This window comes from Ostrinia nubilalis, chromosome 10 (assembly GCF_963855985.1).
Source record: "Ostrinia nubilalis chromosome 10, ilOstNubi1.1, whole genome shotgun sequence".
Lineage (NCBI taxonomy): Eukaryota > Metazoa > Arthropoda > Insecta > Lepidoptera > Crambidae > Ostrinia > Ostrinia nubilalis.
In genome coordinates, this window is record NC_087097.1 from 10,518,739 (window position 1) to 10,545,388 (window position 26,650).

At 36.6% G+C, this 26,650-nt stretch overlaps 5 protein-coding genes and 1 long non-coding RNA gene across 8 annotated transcripts in view; 2 read left to right on the forward strand and 4 right to left on the reverse strand.

The window, feature by feature from the left end:
- The first annotated feature begins 273 nt into the window (after window positions 1-273).
- Window positions 274-11,327, forward strand: LOC135075433 (dual oxidase maturation factor 2). The gene is made up of 11 exons (XM_063969874.1): window positions 274-438; window positions 479-604; window positions 645-770; window positions 1,325-1,382; window positions 6,610-6,747; window positions 7,243-7,468; window positions 7,703-7,914; window positions 7,989-8,169; window positions 9,668-9,823; window positions 9,941-10,054; window positions 10,360-11,327. The coding sequence occupies exons 1-11, from the start codon at window positions 274-276 to the stop codon at window positions 10,406-10,408; spliced, it is 1,551 nt and encodes a 516-aa protein (XP_063825944.1). The 3' UTR covers window positions 10,409-11,327.
- Window positions 11,328-18,813, reverse strand: LOC135075176 (EF-hand domain-containing family member C2-like). The gene is made up of 16 exons (XM_063969534.1): window positions 18,681-18,813; window positions 16,636-16,791; window positions 16,194-16,344; window positions 15,994-16,106; window positions 15,826-15,915; window positions 15,657-15,733; window positions 15,405-15,570; window positions 15,154-15,316; window positions 14,895-15,075; window positions 14,558-14,708; window positions 14,196-14,384; window positions 13,128-13,273; window positions 12,922-13,038; window positions 12,653-12,832; window positions 12,164-12,305; window positions 11,328-11,785 (listed from the first exon to the last, which is right to left on the reverse strand). The coding sequence occupies exons 1-16, from the start codon at window positions 18,735-18,737 to the stop codon at window positions 11,678-11,680; spliced, it is 2,187 nt and encodes a 728-aa protein (XP_063825604.1). The 5' UTR covers window positions 18,738-18,813; the 3' UTR covers window positions 11,328-11,677.
- On the reverse strand, window positions 17,579-18,456 carry LOC135075185 (uncharacterized). The gene is made up of 2 exons (XR_010257979.1): window positions 18,261-18,456; window positions 17,579-17,741 (listed from the first exon to the last, which is right to left on the reverse strand). It is a non-coding gene; the product is annotated as an uncharacterized LOC135075185 (long non-coding RNA).
- A 717-nt stretch (window positions 18,814-19,530) lies between the features above and the next one.
- On the forward strand, window positions 19,531-22,850 carry LOC135075188 (vacuolar fusion protein CCZ1 homolog). Its single transcript, XM_063969551.1, has 11 exons — window positions 19,531-19,897; window positions 19,973-20,070; window positions 20,198-20,288; window positions 20,361-20,423; window positions 20,582-20,707; window positions 20,813-20,985; window positions 21,263-21,537; window positions 21,616-21,800; window positions 21,944-22,029; window positions 22,106-22,233; window positions 22,577-22,850. The coding sequence occupies exons 1-11, from the start codon at window positions 19,826-19,828 to the stop codon at window positions 22,633-22,635; spliced, it is 1,356 nt and encodes a 451-aa protein (XP_063825621.1). The 5' UTR covers window positions 19,531-19,825; the 3' UTR covers window positions 22,636-22,850.
- On the reverse strand, window positions 22,720-24,524 carry LOC135075187 (protein RFT1 homolog). Its single transcript, XM_063969550.1, has one exon. It carries the CDS (start codon window positions 24,522-24,524, stop codon window positions 22,842-22,844), a length of 1,683 nt encoding a protein of 560 aa, XP_063825620.1. The 3' UTR covers window positions 22,720-22,841.
- A 24-nt stretch (window positions 24,525-24,548) lies between these two features.
- The window catches only part of LOC135075189 (ragulator complex protein LAMTOR4 homolog), a 32,255-nt gene continuing 30,153 nt past the window's right edge, over window positions 24,549-26,650 (reverse strand). For 2 of the 3 annotated variants that reach the window (XM_063969554.1, XM_063969553.1), the window contains 3 exons: window positions 25,008-25,025; window positions 24,799-24,937; window positions 24,549-24,708 (listed from right to left, as the gene is read on the reverse strand). In XM_063969554.1, the coding sequence (XP_063825624.1) occupies window positions 24,549-24,708; window positions 24,799-24,937; window positions 25,008-25,020 (312 nt within the window). In that variant the 5' untranslated portion in view covers window positions 25,021-25,025. Of the gene's footprint in view, window positions 24,709-24,798; window positions 24,938-25,007; window positions 25,029-25,068; window positions 25,103-26,650 lie in introns of those variants that run through there. The other variant, XM_063969552.1, reaches the window with a different exon arrangement.

Below are 26,650 nucleotides of genomic sequence, written 5' to 3' on the forward strand. Positions count from 1 at the left end.
CGCGCGTGGACTGCATTATCTACATATTTTACGGAACCCTATTTTTTCCAAAATAAAATTTAGCCTATGTTACTCGTGGATAATGTAGCTTTCGAATGGTGAAAGAATTTTTAAAAACGGTCCAGTAGTTTTTGAGCCTATTCATTACAACCAACCAAACAAACAAACAAAGTTTTCCTCTTTATAATATTAGTGTAGATTTGAAGAGGCCCGCATGCATCCAAAAATACATAAATTTAAATTGCTTTTCCCTTGTTCCAGGCTGGGTGAGCGATGAAGGGGTGGTTCGACGCGTTCCGCGAGGAAGGCGGGCCGACCCTGTACGCTTACCACAACCGGACGGCAGTCGCGGCGGACGTGCCCGCGCTCGCGCTGCTGCTGGCTGCGCTCACGCTCTACCTCGCCTTCCTCGCCATCTTCCCCGGCATCAGGAAAGAGGTAACGTACTAGATGTAGTACGGAATATGACCTATCCAAGCACTGTCACTCCGCTTACCACGACCGGACGGCAGTCGCGGCGGACGTGCCCGCGCTCGCGCTGCTGCTGGCTGCGCTCACGCTCTACCTCGCCTTCCTCGCCATCTTCCCCGGCATCAGGAAAGAGGTAACGTACTAGATGTAGTACGGAATATGACCTATCCAAGCACTGTCACTCCGCTTACCACGACCGGACGGCAGTCGCGGCGGACGTGCCCGCGCTCGCGCTGCTGCTGGCTGCGCTCACGCTCTACCTCGCCTTCCTCGCCATCTTCCCCGGCATCAGGAAAGAGGTACAGTACCAGACGTAGTACGTTACTACATTGACCTATCCGAGCACTGTCACTCCGCTTACCACGACCGGACGGCAGTCGCGGCGGACGTGCCCGCTTTCGCGCTTCTGCTAGCCGCTGACGCTCTACCTCGCCTTCCTCGCCATCTTCCCCGGCATCAGGAAGAGGTAGTTCTTCTTCTTACTACTACTTCTCAGCCTTTTTCGCCTACGGAGACCTACACCTGAGCCTCCGTCAGTCCATGCTTTTTAAGGTCTTTGGCAAATTCGATTATGCTAACTTGCGGCTTTCTTTGGCGTGTTTTTCACCACGAGCTCCGGTTTTGTAGCAACCTAGCGCAACCTACTTAGTACTGACTCTATGATCACCTCAATCAAAAGGTAGTCGTGGGGGTGCGAGCTCGCGCTCCTGGCCGCGTTTACCTTCGTAGCATAAAACCCAATTTCAAAAATTAATATATTGAGAAGAAGGCCCTAGAACGGTTTTTTCTTGAAATTGAATAATTTGCTTATTTTACATGTAGATCTAATAAACATTTTTGTTTTTCATTTCAGAGATTCTCCACCTTTACAATAGTCACTCTGAGCCTCTTCGTGGGCACTGTAATTTTAGGTAAGTTCATACTTTTAAATTATTAATTTTAGATTAGTTGGTACAAAATAAGGTCGGTTACATTTTATTCCCCAAACAATTCTTTAAATTAAATAAGTAGTTGTTAAAACACGCAATTAATAAAAATACTGTTGTAGCTATAATAAACTGAATCACGCATTCCAAAATCTTTTTTTTATCAACCCATATAACAGTCATGACCAATATCGCGGCGCCATGTTTGCTCGTAGATGCATATCTAATTTAGATTGGAGCTTTTGTTATAGATAGAGGTTAATGCTAGCTGTAAAAGTAGGTTAGATGTTTTGGCAGCTCTTTAACTCTGCATTGATAGGTGGCATGAATAGAAATCACTTATCAGATCTAATAGTCTAAGATTAATCATTATTGAATCTGAATCCAAACTATAGCTAGCTATGCAATTACTATTGCACTTATGCAGTCTGTTTCTACTCTTATTCAGCTCTGCATTATGGCAGTCACATATTGCCCTCAGAAGTGCATTGGGCATCTGCCAACAATCGAACTTTCCTACCACTACAACTTACTATCGACCACTACTCCGTTACAGTACCAATAACCCTTTATAGTCCAGTAGAATTAAACACAAAAATGAATTAAATCGGAAATAATGCCTACTAAAGATTTTAGTGCTTTAATGGCTTCATTAGTTGCCCATAAAGACTCTCCTAGGTTTTCGACTTCGACGGAGTTGTGCTCAAGTGGTGGGGGCCCCCGAAAGGGGCGCTTTTTCGGTTTTCCGGTTATACCGCGTAAAGGACTTATCCTATCGAAAAGTGGTCTTGCTGACGGTTAAGGTGCATTTAATCCTGCATTAAATAAGACCAAATTCATATGTATTGAACTAACCGTTCTCGTGCAAATGTTCGGCAAAGTAGAAAATATGTGTATAATTAATGACCCTCTCCACGTCCAATGGCTCGTTACCCGCAGGCTTCCAAGTACTGAAAAGGAGCGCCTCAACCAGTGTAACCCTTTCAAGGCTTACGAGCTGGATGCGCCTATCCTTGTTCGTCCCAGCCGTTCCTTAACTGCGGTTGCTGCACCTCTTCCTGGCACTCACCTGAATAACTCTGTGTTACCTACTGTGGCTGCCCCTCTTCCTTGTATCTTCCTGCACGACTACATTGCCTAGCCGTATGCCTGGTCTAAGGTTTGACGCCAAAAATCAATAACAACAAGTTCATATTAAAACGCTGAAGAGTTTTTTGTTTATTTGTTTGAACGCGCTAATCTCAAGAATTACTAGTTTGATTTAAATAATTTATGTTTGTGTTGAATAGCTCATAAATTGAGGAAGGCTATGGGATATATACAATCACTCTACGACTAATAGAGGCGAAGCATTAAATAAAAATGTTGCAAGCACGGAAAACAGTATTTAAACTATTTTCACGCGTACGAAGTTGATTTTGTGGCGTCGAACCTTGGACCAGGCATATGGCTAAGCAATGCAGTCGTACAGGAGGGTACAAGGAAGACGGACAGCCACATTAGGTAACACAGAGTCGTTCAGGAGAGTGCCAGGGAGAGGTGTAGCAACCGCAGTTAAGGAACGGCTGGGACGAACAAGGATAAGCGAATCGAACTCGTGAGCCTTTACAGGGATACGCTGGTTAAGGCGACCCTTTATAAGGCTTGGGAGCTTACGGGTGACGAGCTATTGGACGTGGAGAGGGTCATTAATTATACACATATTTTCTACTTTGCCGAACATTTGCACGAGAACGGTTTGTCCAAAACATATGAATTTGGTCTTATTTAATGCAGGATTAAATGCCCTTCAAACGTCAGGAAGACCACTTTTCGATAGGGTAAGTTCTTTACGCAGTATAACCGGTAAACCGAAAAAGCGCCCCTTTCGGGGGCCCCCGCCACTTAAGCACAACTCCGTCGAAGTCGAAAACCTAGGAGAGTCTTAATGGGCAACCAATGAAGCCATTAAAGCAATAAAATCTAATTTCCGATTTAAAATCTAATTCTACTGGCCTATTAGTAGTTTTCTATTCGATTTCCATTTGAGTTCATAGTTCAAAGATTGTTCATTCTTTGGTGACTATTTTCTATAGCCATGCAGCCCAGGCATTCTTCCCAGCCATCCTTTTTACACGACTTAACTCATTAAACGTTTAAGTTAAATGTCAACAATAGTAGACCACATCAAAATTATAAAACATTAAAACTTCTGTCTACCTATTTCATCACTTTAGACTCATATGATTGAGGTAAAGGATAAAAACACGATAAAATCTAATTGCGCTACCAAGGTTTATAGTTTATAGCTCGGTGGCTTCAATGACTGATTGCTTCAAAGTATAAATGATTAGATCCGTGAATAAATACTTATTGGAAACATTTTCATGTTTCGCAAGTCCGGCTGTGACAAATTAAACAATTACCTACTTCGTTATCTCCCAACCATTTGGCCTTTCCCTGGCCATAACTTTCATAAATTACCTTCTTTTGTTTTCGCCTTAGTCCTTGCAATCTGACGGTCTACCATTTGCCTAAATCATTCAGTTAGTTTCATTCGTAGAAGGAAATTATGAGGTTATAATAAGCCAAGCCATAATTTGTCAGCGAAATCAGAATTCTATCGCTACCAGTACACTTATATTTGCAAAACCTTGAAAACTTCACTCCGCGTTCAGTTTGGGACATCAAAAACGTGACGGAATGGGCACAGAGATGTATATTAAAATTATTCCTATTCTCTGTGAATAGGTGTCCACTGAAAGACCTCTACATTATACGATTACGCCTTTTGTCTATAACTTACTCAAAATCCTACTATTTCGCTGGCCACATAGAGACAAAACTAATCAAATAAAATAAATATATTGCTAGCCCACGCCACGGTACATAATCTTCGCGTGCCATCGCGACTTGCAATGTCTTCGTATTTCAATCAATAAAACGCTGTTAATACACCGAAGTACTCGTAATTATACCTTGTAGATACTCAAGCGTAAATTATACTAATTTAAGCGACGAGCCTCTGGCAAAGGCTAATGCGAAAAGGAATAGGGCGTTAGAGCTGTTATAGCAGTAATTTAGACTAAAAGCTGTTGTCAGTCAAAAGTCGTGCCGATGCCGGCGACCGATCGACCTTGCACAGACTGTAATTAGCCGTTTATATGGAATATTTAGCGAGCTAATTACGTATTTGACATGAAAAGCTTAATGGGCACTTAATTGCGAGATGTTTTCTCGGACAAACCTACAGTCTTAATAAAACATTCAGATACCTATTAAAATTGTGGGTTTTATGGTTTTAATGATAGAAACCGAGTAGATATTAGTAAGTTGTAGAGGTAGAGTAATTTGTTTATTTTATATTAATTAATATTTCTGATAGGCTTGAAACTATTAGCAGTAAATAAGCAATAGCAGTAAATAAGCAATTACGTCTTCAAGCAATTTATAGTTGATGAAGTTATTATAGGTAACAAAAAGCAATTAGAGAACTGAAATGTAAAAGGAAGAATTATTTTACGGGGATACAGTTACAGTTGACAACAGGAACTATTCAGTTTCAGAATTACTTAAAAATAAATGACAAAACCACTCTGAATTAATATGTAGAGCATATTGTAGCTGCTTCTGCCTATCTATTGGTTTAAAACATGCCATGTAGATTCATTATTAGTTGTAACAAGACGCAGTAAAATAAGAAGTAAATATGTTTGTTAATAATATAACAGGAGTTTATGTTGTAAATACACGAGTGAAATTTGTCTAATTTTGCCTAGAAGCGTGTTGCGGTCCCGCTGCGGCGGTAATAACCGAGTTAGCACACTTGTATCTTAATCATGCACTATTTCAGATATTACTTACCACATACAAACACGTCTGAGTACTACAAGCAATGTGACGTTTAAATTATATTCCTTTGCATGCATACTTCGTATATCTACCACGAGATCATAGCTTTCACGACAAACAGATATCCCAATAAAGTTTAGCCTATATAAAATTCAGTCGATACACTTTTTGTCGTAGATAACAATAGACATTTTACAATACCCAATTATGATGAATATTCTGTAAAATATTGATCACACTTACGCCTGAACTTCAGAAACAGGCGCGTTTTCATAAATTAATTTGTAGGTTAACTACTTTTGGAAGTCTCACATACATTCAACAAAAAATATAATTGAAGATATTAACAAACAAATCATACCGCGATGTAAAATGAAACAATGCCATCTATGATTTACGTTATTAATTACTTGCCAGTCTATGGACAGTCTTTGTGTCTGATGAAAATAAGTATCAATTGCATCTTCAAAACCTTTTGCAGATCATAAAGACAGAAACAGTAAAGTTGTTTTTTTCTGTAACTGAATTTGCCATTGTCTTCACGTGACCGCCCAAGTGGAGAAATCAACATGGTCGTTGTGCCATTGACCGCGATATTTGCAAGTCAAACACTAGCTTTATATTCGTGACAATTAATTAAGTTCATTCTCAAAACTAGGAGAGATTAATTAGCTGTCACTATCATAATCTCACTTATTGTCAGAGAGGTAGAGCAGGCACAGTTAGCGCATCAATGATAGTTCAAGTTTTTTAAAATCTAATTTTGACCTCAGCACTTTACGGTTAAGGTCAACTTTTACACTGTCGAGCCAAATGGCATTAATAAATATTCATTCTACCTTTTCACGTCCTCAGTCGGGTTAAAAACATTCCCCTAACAGAATTCCTCTTGAGAATTAAAGTACAAAAGATTATTTTGCAATAAATAATGAGCTAATAATATGAAAACACATAATCTTTTATGTAAGACTAGCGATCCGCCTCGACTTCGCACGGGTGCTAAGTTTACATATAAACCTTCCTCTTGAATCACTCTGTCTATTAAAAAAACCGCTTTAAATAAAATGGTCCCCTTGGTCTAGTGGTAAGACCACCTGCTTCGCACGCAGAGGTCCCGGGTTCGATTCCCAGTGGGGGCAGATTTTTCTGTTTGGTTTGGTTGGTGGTAGGGCTTGTTCTAAGTCCGCCTGGCTAGCTACCACCATCTTACTTGGAAGCGAGCTTCTGCCTGATCAACACTTACCAACAGGTGAGATACAGGCCAAGAGCTTCCTCGTCGTGTATAAAAAAAAATACATAGGGACAGACAGCGTAAAGCGACTTTGTTTTATACTATTTAGTGATGTTAAACAATGCGTAATTCTTCAATTGTTTTTTCTAGTGTGCGAGCATGGGTCGTCGTGGCACGTGGCGGGGGCGCGCGTGGCCCGCGCAGCCTACCGAGCATTCTCCTCCGAGCGGCTCGACTGCTGGCTCGCGGTCCACGTGGGGCTCGGACACGTCAATGTCACTCTCACCGGTAAATACTACATTAAAGTACCTGCTAGTTAGTTACTGCAAGTCGCAAAGATTAACAAAGTTTTCCAATGCTGGACAAAAGCCTCCCCCAAGAAGACAGGTCATAACGTACGATTATTCTGTGAAACGCTTAGTATTATATTATCTGTGGTTTAACTGACTTTATCGTACGATAAGAACTGTCAAATGAATACGATTGCTTTACACAATTCCACCTGATCTTTTATAAGCTGTGATTGAGGCAATTTACCATGATTTTACTCTACATATCAAGGGCAACCCAGAGAGCATGCTAGTTTTCAGATAGAGTTCATAATTTGTTTATAGCATCATAAGCAAACTCACACTCTCGTGTGAATTCACAGTTCACAACCTTGAGTTCTGTCGATACTAGATGATATCCGTAATGTACTTCAAAGTCACTTTATTTCCGAAATTAAAACTATGGCAATAATAATTTTCAAGGTTTTTCATATAAATATTTTTTAATTTCCAGCCTTATCATGGGGAAACACGTCGATAGGTGATCCTGGAGTTGACTACAACGAACAGTTCCGATGGGAAGAAGCTGGTGCCATGCAGGAGTGGTACCGCGCCGGCCTGACCCGCGGCCTGCCATACCCTGTGCTGTCCGTCGCAGAACACTTCGCTGTGCAACACGAGGGCTTCGAGTGGGGCGCCAAGTATCGAGCTGCAGGATATACTACCTCGACTCTTCTCTGGTATATTTAAAGAACAAATGCACGTATCATCATTCTCCAATTAACTGGTGCACTTTTATACGAAATTATCGTGGAAATTTATCTGCCTCCAAATACCATTGACTCTGATACCGTAAAATAATGGAATTGGAATGACTTTCAAAGGTTCTATCCACGAGTCCTTCCTAGCAGTAACATCAGAAATGTTTAGTTCTTTTCCAAAGATTTATAAATCAAGTATGTCCGGTGTTTCAGGACAGCATTAGCACTATGGCTACTGATGAACCTACTCCTCGTGGTGGTGCCGCGATACGGTGCGTATGCGATGGCGATGCTCGGAGTGACCCTATGCGCGGCCGCAGGCGGCTACTGGGCGTCGCTCCCTCACGCGCCTCTCACGGTCAGACTCGACGGAGCCATGCTGTTCTTCTCCCTTGGCTGGTGCTTTTGGCTAGTCCTCATTGCAGGTATCTATTACTATACTGAAGTATACGCCACCCTCACAACATTTTTTAGTTTATCTTGCATTGGGACGTTGCAGGTTGCATCTGCGTGGTGGTGGGACTGCTGATAGCAGCGCTGGACTTGGCATGGCCTCACCGATTCTCAACAGTGCTCGAAGTAGATTACGACACGCCGTATGACAGACATGTGCTGATCGTCGACAGTCGGCAAAGAGCACGACCTCAAACACAAAGTTCACTACCGTCTAGGATTCTAAGGTAATCGTCATTGCTTCCAATGTATTTTATAGCCTGACCAGGAACATAAAAACCCTCGCCATGTTGCGGAAAATTAATGGTACTAATTTCTTTTAATGGCAACAGTAACTGAAAACTTCATTGAAATGTCACCTTGCATGTCAGTCTATTGCTGTCAAAGTGTAAACAAACTTTATTATAAATGTGTGCAATTGATTTTCTGAATTAAATTGCTAAAACTTTTTATAGTCGTGAAAGAAAAGTGGTTCACAATGTGTTAAAGTATTTGTCGAAGAGAAATACTAAGGGTTCGGACAATATTTTCATTGAATAATGTTTCCGACAAAGGTTGTCAAATTGACTGACATGTTTATCGCATAGTACAGTCAACTATGAAAATTAGCTGTGGTTTGTTTCAACTACATAATTTAAAGTTTTTTGTCACTTTGTAAGTGTTGAGTTTTATGGAATTGGGAAAGAAGTACCGAGTTTGAAGCGTTCATGAGCAGACATTGTAGTTGAATATTCAAGTTCAGAATTTGATTATTGATGAAGCGCTGGTAGGGCCCAAAAGATAAGGAGACATGTAAAGTGCCCCATAAGGGCTACCTTTTTCTTTTTTTATTATTTTCTATTGACGTTCATAAGTGCCACTTGTGGTCTAAACTGAATAAATATTTTTGATTTTGATTTTTGATTTTGAATAATAAAATCCTACTTGCTCGATTGATGGTTTCATTTAATTTATTTAAACCAGTTTACCTATAATATAATATTTTTTTGTTAATTTATGAAAATATTAAATTAGCCTATAATCCTGAATCCTGATACATAAAGTTAGCCTATTAATTTAATACAGGTACGACTGTACCAAGTGTTGCACTATCAAATGCAATTGACGCGCCTCTATGCCAGGGTTTTTATGTTCCTGGTCAGGCTATAATAGTATTACCACAGAATAATAATAAGTACTACGTACAGAAGTTTTAATTCGCGAAGGTATTTAAAAAAATGTATGCTCAATGTCATTAACAATATGGTGTAATTTAGCCTGTCTCAAGAGTCAAGCACCATTTTGTTGACAAATGTCATTGTTCGGCACTGCGCCGAAGCTATAGGGCTGACTTCGGTAAAATGATGTGACGTGAGGTGCCAAACTGCGGAAAATGGCGGAGGAAATACATGATTTAGCATGAATTATCATTAATAATATTAACTACTTATTTACCTCTCAGTGTCTTGAGGCAACTTATAAAAGTACATTCTGTGTTTTTTTATTATTATTTAGGTACGCAGTTAAATACTGCACAGTATTTAGTACACCATTTTCTTTATTTTCTTCCATCATACACAAGAATACGCGTGCGTGAGTCAATGTTCGCTCGTATGTGAGGCCTTGTCGAATAGTATCCTGTAGGTGGGCCATCGTGCGTGTTTTGTTTTCGATGTAAACTCGCGGAGATGAACAGGCCTGGTATTACACATAATCCATATTTATGAAAATGTTCTTTACTTTCAGGAGGCTATCGTCAAAAACCAAGGATACCGAGGGTCACGTATCTATGTCGGTAGTTAGTGAGAATGAAAGGGGTAGAGACAACCCGGCATTCCAACACGAGCAGAGGAAACCAAACTCGCCGTGGAGGTATCCTTTGTTCAGGCGGCAGATAGACAGGTGAGTTTAGAAAGAGAAATAGAAAACTCTGTAAAATCTAAGATATTTTACATGTTAGATCACGACGTGTCACGACCATCCAAGATATTGCATTTTTTTCCATTTGTTTCTTTTCAGAGCGGATTCAGCTTCAAGTCTAGGATCTAGTATCAACGGACATAGCACCGCCATCAGGATGTCGCCGTTAGCGACCAGCCCTACAGGCTCGTCGCCCGCCATACCGCCTCACAGGTAATGTGACAAGTGGGTCACCCCATAAGAAGTTACAGCACATTCTTGATAGACTTTTGCAAAGAAGGCACCCAAAGAAGCGTCATGATATAGAACTATTTTGCTTATTGATGACCTATGTTCTGTAATTACATAATAATATCCTAGTTAATTAACACTGCACTAGCACTGACTATAATTTTAAGGTTTTCTCTCCACAAAAGCATAACCAAGTAATTGGCACACTCTGTGATATTTGCTTCTCTTTTATCTCGTTTGAATATGTGATTAAAAATAATGATTTATTTACATATTTTATTCTGCAGATTCCGTCCGCAAATACCAGCAGCGGAAAGAGTAAAGGATATGTGGTGATTGAATATGACCGACATGTAGTATTATATTAGTAATTTATCGAACTGCGTAGTGCCACAAGTGATTGATTGTAAACTTAAACCTACTGATCTCCATGAAGGACACTTAAATGTGACTGGTTTATTTGTATTATAAATAGGACAGAAAATAGGCAATGTTTCTGTAGCGTAGTTAGGTAATTTAAAATATTAAAAATGTATAAAATTGTAAATATGTAAATCTTAGTTAGAATTTAAATAATAATACGTTGTAACGAATCCGTCCAGTGTCATAAATTTAAAATTTCTGTAATATTACATAATATATTATTGTCTAAAACTATTTTATATTACCTCGTTTATTAAAAAAAAATACTATGTTTAATTATACTATACTTTCATAACGTCGTAAAATAATAAAATAATTAAATACTAAATCAAGACACAAGTGAATACTTTGTGCCATCTAAATAATTCCTACTTACATAAAACTAGAAATACTTATTTACGCGTCACTTAAAACAAAAGAAAATTGAAATTTAATTGAACTGTTTGAGAAGTACTCACTAAAATTACTATTCATTCGTTATAATCCTGATGACAAACTCGAACACTAAAAAGTCATTTAGAATAATAATTTAGGTTAAGTTATTTATTTTCTAATGTTTCTTGACAATTTGGTTGACCGTACGGCGAATTGTGATATTAAAGAATTGCGTTTGTACCTTTTCGTGTAATTATTTCAACAATGCTATATTTATATGTCATATTAAGATAAGCCTAACATCACAGGTCATTTTCAATGTTGTGAAAATATGTTTGCAACAGTGAATGTGTATTGTACCTAGTATTTTAATGTGAAAATGAGAATATCAACGAGAAATGTGTGCTGTCGTTTGTATTTATTGTGATTGAGGAAAAAATAATACAGATGTTACAAAATACAATGCATTTTATTCCAAAAACCTAATAGGTAAGTATTTTTACAGTCATTAAGTTACAATACTTATCAAAATATTGAGATAAGAGATCAACGCACATTACCTTTAATTTTAGATATTCGCACTACATTTTTAACGTTTTAAATGAACTGTTGAGTATCTGTTTAATTTTCATTACGTTTATTTTATTTGGTACGAAATCATTACAGCAATGTATTTTTATTTAACACACAACGCAAAGAAGCGAAATTAGTGACACATGTAATATAAAAGCAGTTGTTTTAAGTACGACACTAATTTAATAGAAGAACATAAAAGCCAGACGCTTATTTAATAAGAAATCCATTTACCTAAGATTGATCTTTGACTAGATGCTCCAGATTCAGTTGGCAGAGGAACGCGTTCCAATTGACGAAACCGTCCTGGATCATGGTTTCAGCTTCAGCCCATAATTTGCACTGAAAAATATTATCATAACAGTAAAGTTCTGAAAATTTAGAAGCTCTCTTAAAAGATCTATTAGATGTTTTAAAAAGGCAATTTATAACTTAATACTGAGAAGTAAGTCTGCATTGCATTCGATAACAGAACAGACTAGATAAATTTTATGTCCCAAAAGCTATCAGACGTAGCTGCGTAGTGTGCGCAAGCTTTCCACTAGGAGGACCGACGATCTGGTGAAGGTTGCAGGAAATACCTGGTTGCGGGCAGCGCAGGACCGGTCGTTGTAGAAATCCTTAGAGAAAGCCTTTGTCCAGCAGTAGACGTCATTTTGCTGAAACGAACTGTGAATTTAATAATGAGTTTAAATAGTATCATCTGCTAAACTTATCTACCTCCGTGTCCTTTAATGGGGGCGCGTGTCGGACCACCTTCTCGTAGTCAGTTTCGCTCAAGTTGAAGACCGGTCGAGTCTTGAAGTCCAGGAATGACATCAAATCTTCGTACTGCACGTTGCATTTGTCGTCTTTGTGCAATCTGTGAATGTGAAAATGTATCAAGATATGAATTCAAGGCGCGATTCCTATTCATTTTATTTTCACCGTTTGTTTCAAGATGAACATTTATTGGATCTCTCTGCTATAAACGCCATAACACCGCAATAGCGTAGCGACGCCTACCAGATGGTTCCAGGTTCAATTGAATATGATAATTAAAGGCTGAGTTGCACCACCTTATTTTAACCGTGACTATAACGATAACCGGTGTTTTTAGTACGGAGTTTGACAGAATTTTGACGTTTGTTAAAGTTAAAATAAGATGCTATAACCCAGCCTAAGTGGTGAGTGGCCTGGCACGTTTGTGTTCAAATAATCCAAACTCACACTTGTAGCATACAGTCCATCAAGTCAAGATTGATGGGCAGGCGATGTGCGCGTAACAGCTGACGCAGTCTTTCCACCGGCAGCACGCCGGTGCCGGTCTCATCCGCATGCATCAGCCCCTCGCGCAGGCGGTCGCGGTCATCCCAAAGGCCGCGGGTCAGCTCCGTGAACACCAGAGATCTTTAAAAAGATCGCAAATAAATATGGCAAATAAAAAGAATTACATGATTTTTTTTTCTCTTAAAATAAAATGTTACGGATTTATTTACCTTATCATTTCTCGGCGAGGACTTTTCTCTTTTCCAGGATCACCACGGAAGTACCGGATCAAAGTCAGAAACTCATGTTCTGTCATTTTTTCGCACATGATTTCCTTCAGTGCTTGTCTGTGGAAATTTTTTTTTACATAGTGAAAAATCATTCGAAGTACTTATGTGGTAAATGACTTTTTATTATGTTATTTTAATACACTTACTTGAAGCATTTTACAGACATTAGCTCCTTGTTGTGTGGTAAGACCGCTTCCATGTATTTAGCGACAAAATTTTTGTACCCATTATCTTGTGATGCCAGGACGCGCCGAATTTTGTCCATTATAAGTGCTATGTTTGCCATGGGATACTAAACAATAAAAATATGTAATAATTGACTACCCGATTTTAGGATTAAAATATGGACTGTTCAGTCACAATTAAAAAACACGGCAACATTCAGATGGGAAAATAATCCACACGAACCGGATAAAAGCAGAAAAATCAAAAACAAAGATCGATTAATAATGGAAACATAATAGATATACAGGATGGAAACGATAAGTGATCTCACTCGATTATTTCTAAACTATACAAGATATCCAAATACTGATTACTGATCCTAAAAGTGCTTCACGAGCTCTATCCAACGGTACCAATAATAGGTTACAAAATAAACGGGATCTATCTGAAAATTCAATGTTTCCAGCCTCCATACATTTAGTAAAACCACATAATATTAAAAACTATACAAGATATCTAGTTTGTGATGTTTTGATAATATTATAGCAAGTTAAGCCTAAAACCAATGTTTTCCATTAATAATTTTATATTAGAATGCAATTTACGAGTTAATTTTAAGTGTTTATTGTTGCCATATGTTTGTCTCGAAGCGCTGGTAGGGCCCAAAAGATAAGGAGACATGTAAAGTGCCCCATAAGGGCTACCTTTTCTTTTTTTATTATTTTCTATTGACGTTCATAAGTGCCACTTGTGGTCTAAACTGAATAAATATTTTTGATTTTTTGATTTTTTTTTTTTTGATATTAATTAAAATAAAATAAAAAATACTTATAATATTATGTGGCTGGCATAGTGGCATACATTTAGTATGGAGGCTGAAAACATTGAATTTTCAGATAGATCCAGTTAATTCTGTAACCTATTACTGATATCGTTTGAAAGAGCTCGTGAAGCACTTTCAGGATCAGTTATCAGTTTTTCGATATCTTGTATAGTTTTGAAATAATCGAGTGAGATCACTTATCGTTTCCACCCTGTAGAGCATGTACCTGTTCCGCATTGACCTCCAAATAGCGCAACGCATACTCGTCGGCAGCGATGAGCCTGAAGCGGTGCTTGTTGATGACCAGCTCGTTGCCCACCCACATATCCTGGTCTGTGTATGCTGGAGGCTCTTTCGGCACGAAGAAGTTCACGTCTGGCAAGTACATCTTGTCGCGACGGAAAAATTTACCACCCTGTGTAATTATTTCAACATCTTTCAACTTTTTATATGATAACTTTCAAAGTAAAGAAATGTTAAATTATATTTTGAACAACTTTTCCACAACGACGCAGCGTTACATTGTGAAGTCTCGTTCAAAACTTGAACTTTATTAAATTTTAATTTAGCTCAAATAAGTGAACTTGCCTTGAATCCAGAATTCCTTTCACCCAGTTCGAAAACACCGATGGTATCATCACACAGGAAGTATTTTATTATGAAATATCGTCTTGCGTCCACCGGCTCATCGCTTATTAGACGAGCGGCAAAACGAAGAACATGGGAATCGAAACCAACTCTGAAAAATATATTTACTTCAATAAAAGAACGTGCGTGGCGAACGTGCCTAGATGCGGGCGGCGCAGGACCGGTCGTTGTGGAAATCTTTGGGGAAAGCCTTTTTCCGACAGTGGACGTCATTTGGCTGAAACGAACGAAAAGAACGTATTCAAATAAAGATGATGAAGATTACGAATAGCCATACCGATCCTTGTGAAGAAACTTGATGAAGTCCTTATGAGGTGGCTTAGGCTCTACAGTTCTGCAGTTTTCGGCGGAATCATCGTAAGACCCATAGCCGTTCCAGGGAGGTAGCTGCCTATCAGCCACACCCGCGCTCACACATTCTTTCTCGTCATCAGGAATGCTTAATGGAGTAAAGGCATCTAAAACATCAGAAGTTATTTATTGAATAATGATTTTTTTAAATAAGTATCTCTAAAACAATTTAATGCAAGCTTTACCAAAGCCGTAAGTAGTTCTATAGTATTCCTTGGTGTATGGATCACAATCAGTGAGGACGACGTTGCGGCCATACACATTGAGGACTGCTCCAATGCTTAAATCTGCTGGACTATACGAAGCTACTTTTGGACCTCCAGTCATCTCCACGCGGGAAGGTAATTTCTGTAAGAGACAATTTTTGTTAGGATTGTTAATTTCAAAATAGATATATAATGTAGGATAGTGTCATACCTATTACTTATTTACTTACCCGTGGGAGTCTCATTCTCTTCAAAAACATTGGACCAGCTTCCATGCCCGAATTTGGAGGCATTTTCTCTTTTATCTCGATAGTGTCATCTCCGAGGAAGTAGTGTATTTCTAAGTAATGCATTACTCCAAATTCTGAATCACGATCGTCCCAGTAACCATAGAAACTGAGAAATGATAAAATCAGTGTTAGTCCATAAAACATAATTACATTGTTAATAATACAAAATAGTAATATTTATTTTCGATATACCGTAAAACTTGTCTGTCGAAATCTAAAAACTGTCTAAAAGGCCGGTGTTTTGGTGGACCACCTTTGGATGGTGCTCTCTGAAAATTTACATCATGAGTTAGTTCATAATTATGCAAAAAATAACAGTACTTTATCAACTACTTCTACACTATCACTATATTATACTTACTTCTAATGCATCAGGCCAAGGTATAGGATCGGGTACATTGATGCCAAGACGGTTGAGGAATACTCTCGTGAAATTATCACAATTTACAATCTGTAAAGAATAGATTTGCGTCAATGCATAAATTCACAATCAGGTATATTTTGAAACCTGAACGAAGAACAAACATACCTTGAAAACTTTTCCAAAGAATGTGACATCCCGCCCGATGTTAAGATCAAGTACATCATAGTATAAATCATAGCTGTGCGGGAGACGGATTCTTTGTCGGGCAATCATTGTACCTGAATAACATTTGGATATTTTTCAACATCTCTACCTATACATAGAGTTACATTAATATTTAATATGTATAATCTAATAGCAGTAACCTTGTGATAATCCGCTGTTCTCTGTTCGCGGTTCCATAACTTTGATAGTGCCATCTTCCAAAAAGAAGAATATGTTCACTTTGCGCAGAACAGACGCTCCACTTCGCATCTCGTGCAGCGTTTGTTGAAAGAATGCTTGAAAGCGCAAAATCTAAATAGAAAAACATTCGTGAAATATAATAATTATGTATACAGATATTCAATTTTTAGATGAAATAAATCATAATTTCATATCAAAAACCAACCAAGTGCGTCGAACTCAGTACCGAGCGTGGGTTCCGTACAAATTTTGTTGGTATTAAGGTTTTTAAGCACAAATCGGCAAAAAAACACGTTCGTTTTATGGCAGCCCCTAAGTAGGTAATGTTCGACGGAAAATTTTTAATTGTGAATTTTGAAATGAAATTAGTAGAGCACAATATTAATGTTAGTAGGTACGCACATGCTTGTCGTACATGATCCAGGTAGGCAGGTCTGGTGCTTGCTTGCGGCAGTAGAGTGAGGGCACGCGGTTCTCGCCCTCAGTCTTGTCAACCAGCATATTCACCCTATCTATAGATGTAAATACAGGGCGTACGCCAAAACTTTTCTTGCCAATCTGCAAAATTAACAAAGTGATTAATTATATTTTGTAGGGCGTCTATAAAACTGGTTTGTATTGGAGTAAATAATGTACTATGTTCTATTAAACGTTTTGAACAGTATACCCTCAGTACCCTGAGCACGAATAAATATCTTTCTCGTTATGTTGAAGTATATTTTTTTAAATAAATAACCAAACAGCGCTGTTACGATTAATCTAGGGATTACAAGTCATTCGTGCTCAGGGTAAGTATAGAATAGAATACTATGTACGTCTACTAAGTTATAGACAGTCGGGTATTTTATGTAAGGTATTAGCTCAGAATACGGAACAAACCAGAAGGAGTGTTCGATAACATTTCTACGCGGCAACTTGTGTCCAAAATACTTCCCCTCCCGCGCCCCTCTACCCCCTTTAGTGTTACTAGCGCCGTGTGACACCCCCATTTTTGGGGTAAAATTATGTAATTTTTTAAAGAGATGTTAAACAAGTAAAAAATAAGTAAGTGAAATAAGTACACACGGCCACAGTGTTAACTATCCATTTCCGTTTTTGCTCTCGCTCTTATCAAATGGTGATTCTTTGCGATAGAACGAGACGACATGACTGGCCATAGGCATAGATAGTACCTACCTACCTATGAATTTAATTTTTACTCCGAAGTAACTAAGTGTAAGATGATTATTTATTTCTATTAAATAGTGTAATATATGTACTATATTTTATGTAGGTATAATATGTTATTTAAAAGTCAATTACAAAAGTCGAATATAAATTTTAGAATGCCAAGTAAAACAAAAAAGAAACTTAAGGTTCTTTATTATGTAAACATATCGACAACAAAACATTTGTTTACGGCGCAGTAGTGCTTTTAGTTTAACTTTTCTTGGAGTGAAAAACAGAATCCAAATCAAAAACATCACCAATACTTAAATTTGATTGCGAGGCAACTCTGGCTGTGTATCCTGAAAAAAAATCAGAGTAAGTATGTAAGCAATAATTAATTACTTAAAATTATTATTAAATATACAAATATTGCTGCTGCTGATCTGTTGATACCAATGCCTTACTTTTGAATAAATGGGAAAGTATGAAATTCACGATAGTAATTTATTATCTCCTCATTATTAGGGAGTAATATTATAAATTAATTCAATATATTGAAATCAAATCAAAATCAAAAATATTTATTCAGTTTAGACCACAAGTGGCACTTATAATTTAATTAATCAGGTTGTCATGTCATGGATGAAATTACACTAAAAACTAATTAAAACAAAAAGGATGGGGAAAATATTCCATTATTCTGTGGTAACGCTAACAAAATTAACGCGTGAATTTTTTATAAGTAGACAAATGTAATTCAATATAAAAAAGTAGGGTAAAATATTCCGTTGACCTGTGGCAACACTTACAAAATACAACCGTGATTTTTTTTTGAAAATTATTATTTAATTAAAATGAATTGGAAATGTGCTACTTACGGATAAAACATGATCCCATGCACTTTCTTCGTAATTCCAGTAGCATTCTTACATGTTGGAACGGCACAAGACGGCATAATTTAATTATAAAGTGTCAATCTGACGGATATGTAAACAATGCGCGCGCCGGCCATTGACTGATTGCTTTAAAGTCAAAGTAGTGCGATTTGGAGTACTTTATATGAATACACATTTATAGTTCCAAAATACTGGACTGTCCTGTCGATGACATTGACAGTGGGGCGCCACCGTCAATACCGGATCGCTGGTTCAGATTTTTGCCATGTTGGAAACCATATAGTTGAACGATGGTAGCGCCCCCCTGTCATTGAGTTTGGCGGGACAGTTCAGCGTGGGTCATCTATACGCCCGTTGACGGTTTCTGGTTTGTTCCGTATTCTGAGGGTATTAGAAACTTACCAAGGGATTAGACCCGTATCCAGGCAAAAGCGGCAGTCTAGGATTTCGTATTGCCATGATTTAAAAGTAAATTAAATATACGTAACAATAAATAAGTACAAATGAATAATCGAAACGTGTGTCGCCGTGTAGGTACGAGGTAAAATTTATTTATAAACAAAGCGTCGTTACCGTGACAACACGTCATTTTAAGCTTATGGTCATCTTCAACGAGATTTTAACCGTGGGCCATGATCTATGGGTCCAGTGGAAAATTAACGCAATCAAAACAAAAACCTTTTGTTGAGTAGAAAACTCATACAATTAATCACTCAACAAGGTTCTTCTACCAAATAACGGATCAATCAACCTAGGATTCCAAATATGTATACCTACCTACCTATAGTTCCTTTTTAAGGTTTTTATTTTATTGGCGGTCAAGCAATCTGTACATCTTGGCTACATGCCCTAAAAGCAACACAGTTAACTTTGTGCGTTAAAGCCTTATTTTAAAGTACAAGCCCCACCTGTTGTAATCGGGTTTTAAATACATTGAAAATGTAATAAATTCATTTAAGTATTACAACAAAAACAAAACAGTATTTATAATATAATATATAATAGTTTTCATAGATTTATTGTCATTTATGAATTTATTTTTATCATTTGAAAAACTGTTTAGTCATTGATTCCTTTGCTTACTTGAATCTGTCAAATCAACATGTCAAACGTCAAACTAAATTGCAACATTCTTTATTTTAACGTTTCAATAAATATTTTTATTTATAAAAATACATTAAAATATGAAGTATTTCCATCATACTTATGAGGCAGAGATATTACAAAAATCTCAATGAGATCATCTAACTAAAGATGTTCAACTAATTAGGTCGCTAATTATATAAAGAATCTTAAAATGTAATTGACATTTCAATCGAACGTTAAAATAGCATTACGCATTACAGTAAAATTTTGTATGGTGACTGGTGGTGTGAACTAATAATTTGTATTTATTTACAATTTCTTAACTCTTCTTGCTTGAGTCAAAAATATAATATAAATTCCATATTAACATGTTTTAGCGTTTTCTTAAAAAGAGTGGTCAAATAGAACAGTTTTTGAATAAGTTAGGCAATTATTTTACATACTTGATTGTTTTCTCCAAAATGATTGATGTAAAAACAAAGATTAATTCGTTCTTCATCTTTAATTCTTCATTTGGCCCTAAAGAAGGAGAAGTAAGTCCTTTATTCAATACATGTTCCAAAATAATTTATAAGTTCCATAACATTAAGGCTTTACAAATATTGCAGGAAGTAAAAAGAGTATTGTTCTTCCACCCACATGAAATCAGTACAGATGCTCGTAAAATACAAGTGGGTTTGTGCGAAGCTGTTGTAAAATTTATGTCGTAAGTAGTGACATAAGTTGATTAAATTAAAATGTTATTTTTCTGATACAGTTTAGATCACATTCATTAAACTATTAATAAGTTTTTAAAAAATATACCTATTTAACCAATATCTCTGAATTTTCAGCACATTTTCATCTGAGCCATGTGAAGCTCTTCAAACCCAGACCAAAAGGTACATCTTTTACCAACCTGAGAAAGGATTTTGGATGGTTTTGGTAAGATACATTGATTATCAGCTATACAAATAAGTTTAGTAGTGTTTACTTTAAGTGGTTTTTTTTTAACAGGTTGTAAGAATACCATACACTACAAAAGCAGTATCTGCCATTGGAGAGGGTCGAGCAGAATTTGTAAGAAAAATATTTTTGTAAAAACTATTTTAAAATACAAGAATGTTGTTATAAAGATAAAGATTCATGTTAGAAAAGATATGCACTCTCTTTCTTTACAAATCTTTAACTTAAAATTACAAGTTTTGTATGAGTCACAAAAACATTTCCAATTACAGCTGGACCCATCAGTTATGAGTGACTTGCTAGTATCTGCTTACAAAATGTTCAGAATGTTCATGGGACCTTTCAAAGACATTCCTATTGAAGAAATATACTCAACATGTGATGAATTCTTCACACCAGTAAGTACAAAGTTTATTAATAAATCATGTGCATACAGAATCAAAATAACTAATATTACAAAACATCAATGAACATATTCTTCATCTGTTTTTGTTTCATTTCAGTACATCATGTCCAGAAACCTCACAAATGATATATCTGATGTAATTCAAGGGATCAGTTACTTGCCACTGGATAAAAACAGTTTCTTCAAGGTCATGTCTTTCATAGATCTGTTGGAAGTCAATTACCCTGACTTCAAATGTATATCATTTGTTTATAATGACCAACTAATATGGTAAATATCTTTTTGGGTTTATAATTTTTAATGTGGGACTTATCCAATTAATTTAATTACATTATCAAAGTTTTCATCTGGATCTCTTACTTTTTTGAAAATATTCTATCACCTAATACCATTATTAGGTGATAGACTTCCAAATTGGTTCATTAGTTTTGAAATCAATCTTTCCTCTAAGATATTAGTATACATTTAGGTAACTTGATAGTACTATTTGTTATTAACCCTTTAAACTAATGTCCTCATTTTTAATGCTGTTTCTTTTCCCTTATAGGAATGGACTCTCATCTAATGATATGCTCACTTTGTACCAATATTTGGTTCAAACATTACTACCAAAACAAGTAGAAAGAGAGATCCAAGGTGGAGCAATAGCAGCAGCACAAAGACATGGGCGATTCATCAGTCCACCTGAAGGAATTCGCACACAAGATGATTTAAAAAAACTGGTCAAAGTACATTTACTCAAAGAAGATGAAACAGAAACTAAACAATATTATTTGATAATTTACAGAACTCTGAGTGCCACAGTCTGTTTCACTATTGATGGTTGGCTTTTTTTTAGTTTTGTAATTACATTTTACTACTGTTGGAAGGGGTGAATACATTCATCTTTTTTGTTTTCAGTAAATACTGTTTTAGAAATAGAGGCTTTTCGATCATTAGACGCATTCATTGGCCCTCAGTTGTCAACAATAGCATCCACAATCAGCGAGCAATGTGCGATCCACGCTCTACAGACTGCCCAACTGGCTAACACAGAGCATAAGTTTGTTTACTTCAATAGACTGAACCTAGCGTTTAAAACATCGGTAAGTTACTTAATGAACACCAGATGGATGTACACTGCAAAAAAGGTTACAAATGGCCAGCATGATGCAAATAGTGTAATACCGTGGTAATACCTGCCTATTATAGGTTTTGTTTTCACTTTTCACATCTTTTTGTTTTACAGCCTCCAGTAAATAAGTTAATTCCATCAACAACAATAAAACCTGAAGTATTAAGTATAATAGCTGGAATCCATTCAGACAAGATGAGGTAGGGATTCGCTAGTAATTAGGGTCACTTATTAGGCATTAATATTCTTTATAATATAAATTTTAATACTTTTCAGCCTTGGAAACTATGGCGAGGTAATAATCAAAACTCCTGATGAATATTGGATTACCGGGAAATCATCAAATGACAGAGAATTTTATGTGATAATACAAGAAAAGAATGCGAACTTGAAAGAAATTGCAGGTATTTTCTTTATTTTGTTGTCTTTATCTATTATACAGGGTGTTAGGTAAATGGGTATATGAGCCGACACTAGCCCATGTTAACATGGTCATATAAATGGTATGGTGAAGTCAGAAAATTGATATCTTCATTTTAATTATTTTATTTTTCATACAAATCGGATTTTATAAAATTAATTTTGTATGAAAATTAATAAAATTAAAATGATGATATCAAATTTCTGACTTCACCATACCATTTATATGACCATGTTAACATGGGCTAGTGTCGGCTCATATACCCATTTACCTAACACCCTGTAGAAATCGTAACAATTTTTTACAATAACAATATTTTTTTACAGATGAAGTGAAACGTATATGTGAATCACAAATGAAAGGCATTTTCTTTTACCCAATGTAAAAAAGAACCATTGTAAAAATGTATGTAAATAAGTTGGCATTTGCCTAAGGCAATGTTTACAAAACTGTGAATAAAACGAATATATGGTGATCATAACTTTTTATTATTTATCTTTAACACTCATAGATCATATTTTACATAGTATAAAATATTATTTATTTCTTAATTACAATATTTGTTATATAACTTTGTTATTAAACCGTATGCTAATCTTGTGAATGTTTTTTAATATCATCTTTTCTAAAAAGTTTTTTATACAATTGAATACAAAGTGCTCTGTTTTCGTAAATCCAAGCAAGGAGAACAAAAACCAAGCATACTGCACCAATAAATATGTGCGTGATTATAGAATGGTGGGATAATTTGTTTTCGGATAATTTACAGATACATCCAGCAACAAACAGGACTATTAGAAACATTTTTCCAACATAAAGTCCTTCCAGAGGTTTATAATCGGTACCTCTATATTTATTACTAATGAAATGGATACTATGCATTATTCTAGCAAACATATTGATGCAGTTAGATACAATGAAGCCCACAGGTCCAAAAATATATGTCAATCCATATGATAAAAATAAGAAACTAACAGAAAAAAAAACCATCAAATAATTATAACTATTCAACTGAGCACTTGTCATAGTAGCAAATGTATAACATTCTGTCACTCCATTTATAGCTAACAAAACGATTGCCAAGCAATGGCTGCGAAGCAATTGTACTGGCAGTCCACTAGCTACAAAAGCTTCTCCTCCATATAACATCAACAAGGTTCGTGCATAACTTTGTCCAAATATCAACACTATTAAACCTATAGATGTAACAGTCTTACACACTTGAGATAACACTGAACAGGACTCCTGGATTTTGTACTTATCCTGCTTATGTAGTGGTAACTCTCTGCTCACCATTTGGGTGAAGTAGAAATAACTACTATCCTCAATAGGTCTAAATATGAATCGAGCAGCTAGACTACCCAAATTGTTAACTACATCATAAGTAGCCTGTTCACTGAAACTCATTACTGGACTAACTGACATCACATACTTTTCACCTTCTGTCAACAACTGTTTTACAACACCTTGTTTAGCAAAGCTTATAGTAAGAGTACTCAATTTTTTGTTGAATGTAGAATTCACAGTGCCCAAATATTTAGGCAGGAAATCTCTCAATGAAGTAAACTGAAAGTCTTCCATGTTGTCATACAGTCTATGCAAAACAGGTTCAGGCACAAACTTGCTTTTAAGTGCACCTTTGGCATAAAGAGGCTTATTTTTAATGTACCAATAAAAGAAAATATAGTAAGTTATAACTATTGTTGCTATGCTTCCCACTTGTGCTATTGAAAAGGCGATAAGAGCTACAGATCTATCATAAATTATAATTGATAGAAATAATGTTGTTCTTACAAAGATGTGTAATGTGTCCAGAGCAACTTTAAACTTAACAAAACAAAACAACTGTGCTACAAGAGCCATGTTAGCTGAACACAGCTCCAAAACACATGAAAGGGCAACACTCCAGCAACCAAATGTATATTGAAAAGAATATTCAGGGTCTCCAGAAGGAAGTATGTGTAGCCAGATGTAAACAAATAATAAAGATAAAACACAACTGATAGGGACTGATAACCAAATTTGATTTATAATGTGACTCCAACTAAACTCATCTTTTTGGCCTAAACAAGCACGGTTGAATGGTTCCCGACTTAAAAATAGAATAGTACTCTCTAATAACAATAACCGAACATTCATTATACCAAGGACTTCATGGCCTACATTACGTATTACCCATGCATTGATAATAAATGTGACACAACGGAATAAAATTTGGAATACAATGTTGAATGAAGCGTTTTCCAGACTACTCATTAATAAATTTCGTCCCATGTTGTGGTTTTGATTTAACTATCTTCAAACATTCACAGTTGTACCTTCAGTAGTAGATATTGGAATATTTTTCTTCACCACATAAATCTTTTTGTTGGAGAGGCAAACTACAAACCAGTGATCGTCGTATGTTATTGTTATTTTCTTGAATTGCTCATTAGGTGCAAAGGCAGCAGGATCTACCCTGAAAACAAAATGGGCACTAATTAATATCCCAAAAATACTTAGGTAATGCTTAATTAAATAAATCGTGCTGTACAAAAATATTACACACTTGTTAGATAAAGTGATGAGGTCAGTTATAATAGTTGCTACTCGTTCGTCGTTCTCCAACTCTCCGCCTGACTCAAGAACAGCGCCGTCCTCAGCTAACACCAAATAACCAATCTGATCTGGAATTTTGTCCATGATAACTGCAATTTACAGACAAATCAATTAAAACTTAATTTATCGAAAAGTAGCGACGTAAAAGAAAATAAATACCCCGTTCATTCATTCGAAACCACAGATATTTTCTCTATGGATATATGGATGTTCGACACCTTTTTTTTTTTGTTCAATGACGGATGCACAGATGACTGACACACTGATGCCATATCTATAGTTCCAAAATACTGTGGGTCTAGTCAAAATGCCATCGCAAACCGATATGAAGTTTTCACTAATGTCAGTCGCCGCGTCACCAGTAATTCGATTCGATCGAAAAATGGCAGCCAAAATGCACATTGAACCACCAACGACGCGGCGATATAAAAGTTCATTCAAAATCGAAAAAAAGTTAAAAAATGTCTATGACTTTGCGATTGTTTTTACTTTTTTTAGCTTTTTTTTTTTTAATTTGTTTCTTCCTTCTTTCAGCGGGTCTAGTCAAAACGCACTTTAAAATCGCAAACCCATCGCAAACCAGTCGCAAACAAATAAACAAATCGCAAAAGAGGTCGATAACAAAAAAGGCTTAGTCAAACGGCAAAAAATCGAATCGCAAAGCCCTACCTATCGATAATCGAAAGACTGGTTTGAAATTTCCCATACAAAGGCTTAGCCAACATGCATTTAAGACTCAATCAAAATCGAATCGAATCGCAACACCCGCCATTTTCATTGCGATTACTAAAACCCCGGTGATAAGCTTGGATTCGATCGAAAACCAATAGGGTGAGTTGCACCACCTAACTTTAAACGTAACTATGACGTTAACCGGTGATTTTTGTATGGAGTTTGACAGATTTTAGACGTTTGTCAAAGTTAAACTAAGATGGTGCAACCCACCCTAAGGCTGTTTTGACAAATCCGTATCGCGATGTCGTTTTGACAGCTAGTTTGACAGCGAAGCATAGACGTAAACAGAGAGCAGAAAGAAGGAAGAAACTAATTTAAAAAAAAAAGCTAGAAAAAGTAAAAACAATCGCAAAGTCATAGACATTTTTTAACTTTTATTCGATTTTGAATGAACTTTTATATCGCCGCGTCGTTGGTGGTTCAATGTGCATTTTGGCTGCCATTTTCCGATCGAATCGAATCACTGGTGACGCGGCGACTGACATTAGTGAAAACTTCACATTGGTTTGCGATGGCATTTTGACTAGACCCACTGCTCTCTGTTTACGTCTATGCTTCGCCGTCAAACTAACTGTCAAAACGACATCGCGATACGGATTTGTCAAAACAGCCTTAGGGTGGGTTGCACCATCTTAGTTTAACGTTGACAAACGTCTTAAATCTGTCAAACTCCATACAAAAAACACCGGTTAACGTCATAGTTACGGTCAAAGTTAGGTGGTGCAACTCACCCTATTGGTTTTTGATCGAATCGAAGCTTATCACCGGGGTTTTAGTAATCGCAATGAAAATGGCGGGTGTTGCGATTCGATTCGATTTTGATTGAGTCTTAAATGCATGTTGGCTAAGCCTTTGTATGGGAAATTTCAATCCAGTCTTTCGATTATCGATAGGTAGGGCTTTGCGATTCGATTTTTTGCCGTTTGACTAAGCCTTTTTTGTTATCGACCTCTTTTGCGATTTGTTTATTTGTTTGCGACTGGTTTGCGATGGGTTTGCGATTTTAAAGTGCGTTTTGACTAGACCCGCTGGACTGTCCTGTCGATGACATTGACAGTGGGGCGCCA

Coding starts and splice junctions, on each gene's coding strand:
- LOC135075433 (XM_063969874.1), top strand. CDS start 274: ATGAAGGGGTGGTTCGACGCGTTCCGCGAGGAAGGCGGGCCGACCCTG. Junction 9,824..9,940: donor TTCAGGCGGCAGATAGACAG/GTGAGTTTAGAA, acceptor GTTTCTTTTCAG/AGCGGATTCAGCTTCAAGTC. Junction 10,055..10,359: donor CCCGCCATACCGCCTCACAG/GTAATGTGACAA, acceptor TTTATTCTGCAG/ATTCCGTCCGCAAATACCAG.
- LOC135075188 (XM_063969551.1), top strand. CDS start 19,826: ATGATTGATGTAAAAACAAAGATTAATTCGTTCTTCATCTTTAATTCT. Junction 21,538..21,615: donor AGTCTGTTTCACTATTGATG/GTTGGCTTTTTT, acceptor TTTTGTTTTCAG/TAAATACTGTTTTAGAAATA. Junction 22,234..22,576: donor GAACTTGAAAGAAATTGCAG/GTATTTTCTTTA, acceptor ATTTTTTTACAG/ATGAAGTGAAACGTATATGT.
- LOC135075187 (XM_063969550.1), bottom strand. CDS start 24,524: ATGGGACGAAATTTATTAATGAGTAGTCTGGAAAACGCTTCATTCAAC.
- LOC135075176 (XM_063969534.1), bottom strand. CDS start 18,737: ATGGCAATACGAAATCCTAGACTGCCGCTTTTGCCTGGATACGGGTCT. Junction 16,107..16,193: donor GAACAGCGGATTATCACAAG/GTTACTGCTATT, acceptor AATGTTATTCAG/GTACAATGATTGCCCGACAA. Junction 14,385..14,557: donor AAAGGAATTCTGGATTCAAG/GCAAGTTCACTT, acceptor ATAATTACACAG/GGTGGTAAATTTTTCCGTCG.